Raw genomic sequence first — 4089 nt, 5'->3', positions numbered from 1 at the left:
GGGGGGGGGGTGGTCTCCTGGGTCAGGACGTCTGGGGTGGGGCCCAGGGTTCAATATTTGCATTGTGTGCCCAGGGGATACTTAGGCAAACTGAAAGCTTGAGAACTTCTGCAAGGGCCCTAACTGTGCTTATTTTTACTTGAGTTCTGATACATAAACACTGTGTGTCATGTATGTATAACATTTATCCATTGCATATACAGAGTCAGCATCACATAACACAGCTAGCCTGTAAGTTATACCTCAGGCTTGCAAATGTGAGCGGACCTGGTTGGGGGACAAATCATCACATTAAATATTCAAGTTTGTGCAATGTATTATACATCCTGAGTTTATCCCGTGCAGACCATTGAGCGTGCGTCCAGTGTGGATGGTGTTAGTTACTCCTTTTAGCCAGCTCTGATTACGGTAATGAGACAGTATTTGTAAAAAAACTAAGAGCTGGCCTGAAACTGTTTTGTAAGATGTAGCCAGTGTTATTTAGTTTTAACTGCCAAAGCTGACAGATCCAGGGTATTGGCTTCATCTCAATTTCTGACTTTTCCATTGACTTGAGAATAATACCGTCACATCATTCATTTCTTGTCTCGGTATCTTTGTTTTCGGATCCACAAGAGCAGCATGAAAATATTTAACCTTTCTAGGTGGTATTTCAGACATTAACTGGCATTCAACAGAGTATTTGTTTGTCTGTATGCCTGTATTTTTTAATATTTTTTTTGTACCTGTTTTAAACATTCTCATAAACAGTAAAGTATAAATGGAAATGTAGATAAACTATTCACGTTCCAGGATTAATTTAAGTATCAATAATTGCATTACTTTCATTGAAAATGTCTAAAGTATAGTCCTTGCATTCCTAAAGACTTGTATTGCCCAGTACTTAACCACTAGCTACACGTGGCTATTTAAATTTAAATTATTTAAAATTAAATTAAATTAAAAAGTAATTCCTCAGCAGCACATTTCAAGTATTCACTAGCCACAGATGGCTGGCGGCTGACACACTGAAACACATGGACATAAGGCATTTCCATCCTCTCTGAAACTTCTACTAGACAGCGCTGTTACAGACTCTGCACCATATCCAGTCATGTCTAGATGACAGCAAATGCTGAGGAACCATTTGTTGAATGAATAAGAAAATAATTAGTTCTAATTTGTCTTAATAATTCTTAAATGTGACAGTCAAAACGGAATCACCTTTGGCCCAAACCCATGTTTTGACACAATTGGATTAGCTGGAATCATTCCTCAATTCTGTCAACTTCCAGTTTTGTTTTTAAGGAACACTTCACAAACTTTGGATCATACCTCACCCTATTTATCTGATAATTTAATTATAGTCAAATAGGTCATATTTGTTTCTCCCAATAAATTATCTAAACGTTATTTTACCCAAACTGGGCGTCCCCAGTTGGATAGACAATGTATGTATTAAACCTTCCAAGAAATCGATTTTTTTCCCCCAATGAGTTAGGATCACATTCTGGACAAACTTATTTCTTAGGGGAAGAAAACATTCTCTTTTTTAAGCTTTCTTTTCTTTAAAAAAAAAAATTAAGCAAGTATCCCAGGATAACATATATCATCAAGAGGAAACTGGAAACCTCCAGGGCAAAAACCTCACACCCAAGATGAATTCTGCAAGGAAATGTGAGTTGAAACTGATCCAGCTATTTGTAGGATTACAATAAATACACCTTTGGCCTCAGTTCCACAATTTACTGCCTGGCTCCACAAGATGAGGATACAAAAAGAGCTGGAGAGAGACTGTACGCAGTTCTCTCTACCCCAGGAGTGCAGGTTTTATCCCAAAACAGGTATCCTGGGCTGCAGCCCCCGCCCCCCGCCAAGTAAGCAATCAACCCCCCACCAAAAGCAACCTTCCTTCTTCCCACCTCCTTTGCAAATAATATCTGAGTCTGCAAATGTTACCCAAGTTCTCTCCAGGATATCATATGAACGTAATCTATTTAACCAAATAAACTGAAGAACATGCCAGAAATTGAAAGATGGGCTCCTGAAGTTCCATATTTTCTACAGTAGGCCTTTCCTATTAAAACAACAACAAAAATACATTTCTCCTGCAGAATCCTTTATAAATATGGTTTTAATGATCAAAATTACATTGAGACAGTTTCCTGCAACAAGAAACGACTTTTTGACTTACTCAACCCATAGAGTACTTTGCAGCTGTGTCCAAGGGAAAAACAAAGCCAGAAAATGAATTTTGAGTTAAACTGTACTGATACGAAAAAAAAGCGCTAACGTATATCCCCTTTATTACTAGTTTGACTTGCTCTGATTCAAGATCTAAATGATTTAAGGGAAGAGTTGCTCACGGAATACCGATCTGAACGGCGTTAAGCGTGGCTGCCGAAGATGACCGCACCGGACTCCAGCCCACCGCCTTCTCTAAACCCGGTCCAGTCTCCTCTCTGCCGCATGCAATTGATCCAAAGGACATGGACTGCCAAATCCTAGCGGGCCCATTAATGACTTGGTCCTAGGTTAGAACCATGTCCTCAAATCCCGATCCCATCTCCTCCACATTCATTTCCTTAAAATCATGAAATAAATTTTTAAAAGGTGCAGTTGCTTTTCCCCCTACGTGCGCCCTAAAACTTGGGGGTTGGGTGCCACTCTTCACAACTTAAAGAACGAAGAGCCCGTTCGTTTCCACCAGATGCATTTTCCTCTCTCGCCTTTGAGATAAAAAGCTGGGCTGCTCCGTTTTTGCCGCTCACCTCCTCCCCCAGCACTTTGTCTTCCATTCCTTCCCCTCCCCCGCCCCAGCCCGTTTTGCTCCCACGCAAAATAGTACGACTGCCCGAGACCAAAGGAGACCAAGTTCAAAAATGCGGAGGGCGCCTGGGCCCTCCGCGCCCCAAGCAGCGCCCCTCGGGGACAGAGGCAGGAAGCGGCCGCCTTGCCGCGTCCCAACTTCCCCCCGCTTCGGGGCAGAACAATGGCTTTTTGCCCGGAAAACGAAGTTCGGAGGAGGCCAGGCTCACCCCGGAGACCAAGCGGGACTCGACTGTTGATCGCCAGGTCCGAAGAGGCAAGGCGCCTCCTTCTTCCCCGCGAGGGACCCGCCCGCGCTCTCCTGACCCACGCGCGCTGCCCGCGGCCCCAACCCACCCAGACCAGGCGCGCCGGACCCCCGCCCGGGGCGCGAAGCTGGTCCCGCCGTGAACAATGCGCGCACCGCCCCCCCGGCACCGCCCCCTCGCGCTCATTGGCCCATGCCAGAACAGGGCGGCCCGCACGGGCTGGTGGCGGGCTGGGGCGCGCGGGGCGCGGACGCATTGCGCGTGCGCGGGGCGGGCCTGCGCGGGGCGGGGGCGGTGCTTTGTGTGCGGCCGGGAGGGCGCGCGGCGGCGGTGGCTGTGCGGGGAGCGGCGGGTGCCGCGGTTTGGGCGGGGCAGCATGGAGGAGCTGAGCAGCGTGGGAGAGCAGGTCTTCGCCGCCGAGTGCATCCTGAGCAAGCGGCTCCGCAAGGTGCGTGCGGCCCGGCCCGTGCCCACCCGCGCCCGCCCACCCCGGCTCACGCGCCTCTTCTCTCCCTGCAGGGCAAGCTGGAGTACCTGGTCAAGTGGCGTGGCTGGTCCTCCAAGTGAGTCCCCAACAATGCGGCGCCCGCCTTCCCGCCCGCGCCACCTCGGTGTGAAGGGGGGGCGGCGTGGGGTTCCTCGGCCGCGCCGTCGGGGGGCGTCGCGCGCCGGGCGGGAAGTTTGCGGGGGCTCCGCGGGCTCCTCGGGCTTGGCGGGAGGGGGCACCCAGCCTGCGCAGGGTGCCCTTTGTTTACAAGCCCGCGGGTCGCAGGGCTGGGCGGCCTCCCATTCCAGCCCGCCCAGCTCCGCTCCCGGCGCCCCGGCCGCCTCTCCCCGCGCCTGGCCCGCGCCCCTCCGGCGCCGCGCGTTCCTCCCGCGCCCATTTGTTGCATGCGCCCCCGCCCGCCTCAGCCCTCCCCGCGGGACGCGAGCCCCCCTCCTCTAGTCCGTATTTTCCCCGCTGTAACCTGAGCTTTCTATTCATGGATGTAGGGCTCCTTTTTTTTTTTTTTTTTTTTTTTTTTTTATGGTT

The 4089-nt window shown here is 50.2% G+C and overlaps 2 protein-coding genes across 2 annotated transcripts in view; both read left to right on the top strand.

Moving 5' to 3' along the window:
• Window positions 1-3198, top strand: part of ENPP7 (ectonucleotide pyrophosphatase/phosphodiesterase 7) — a 45502-nt gene extending 42304 nt beyond the window's left edge. Inside the window, exon 6 of the mRNA XM_007462389.1 lies at window positions 2825-3198. Coding sequence (XP_007462451.1) covers window positions 2825-3198 — 374 coding nt within the window. The remainder of the gene's footprint in view (window positions 1-2824) is intronic.
• A 221-nt stretch (window positions 3199-3419) lies between these two features.
• The window catches only part of CBX2 (chromobox 2), a 6685-nt gene continuing 6015 nt past the window's right edge, over window positions 3420-4089 (top strand). Inside the window, exons 1-2 of the mRNA XM_007462351.1 lie at window positions 3420-3504; window positions 3576-3619. Of these exons, the coding sequence (XP_007462413.1) occupies window positions 3433-3504; window positions 3576-3619 (116 nt within the window). The 5' untranslated portion in view covers window positions 3420-3432. The remainder of the gene's footprint in view (window positions 3505-3575; window positions 3620-4089) is intronic.

The sequence above is a fragment of the Lipotes vexillifer genome, unplaced genomic scaffold, assembly GCF_000442215.2.
Source record: "Lipotes vexillifer unplaced genomic scaffold, Lipotes_vexillifer_v1.1 scaffold1691, whole genome shotgun sequence".
NCBI lineage: Eukaryota > Metazoa > Chordata > Mammalia > Artiodactyla > Lipotidae > Lipotes > Lipotes vexillifer.
This window is presented reverse-complemented; position numbering and strand designations above follow the sequence as displayed.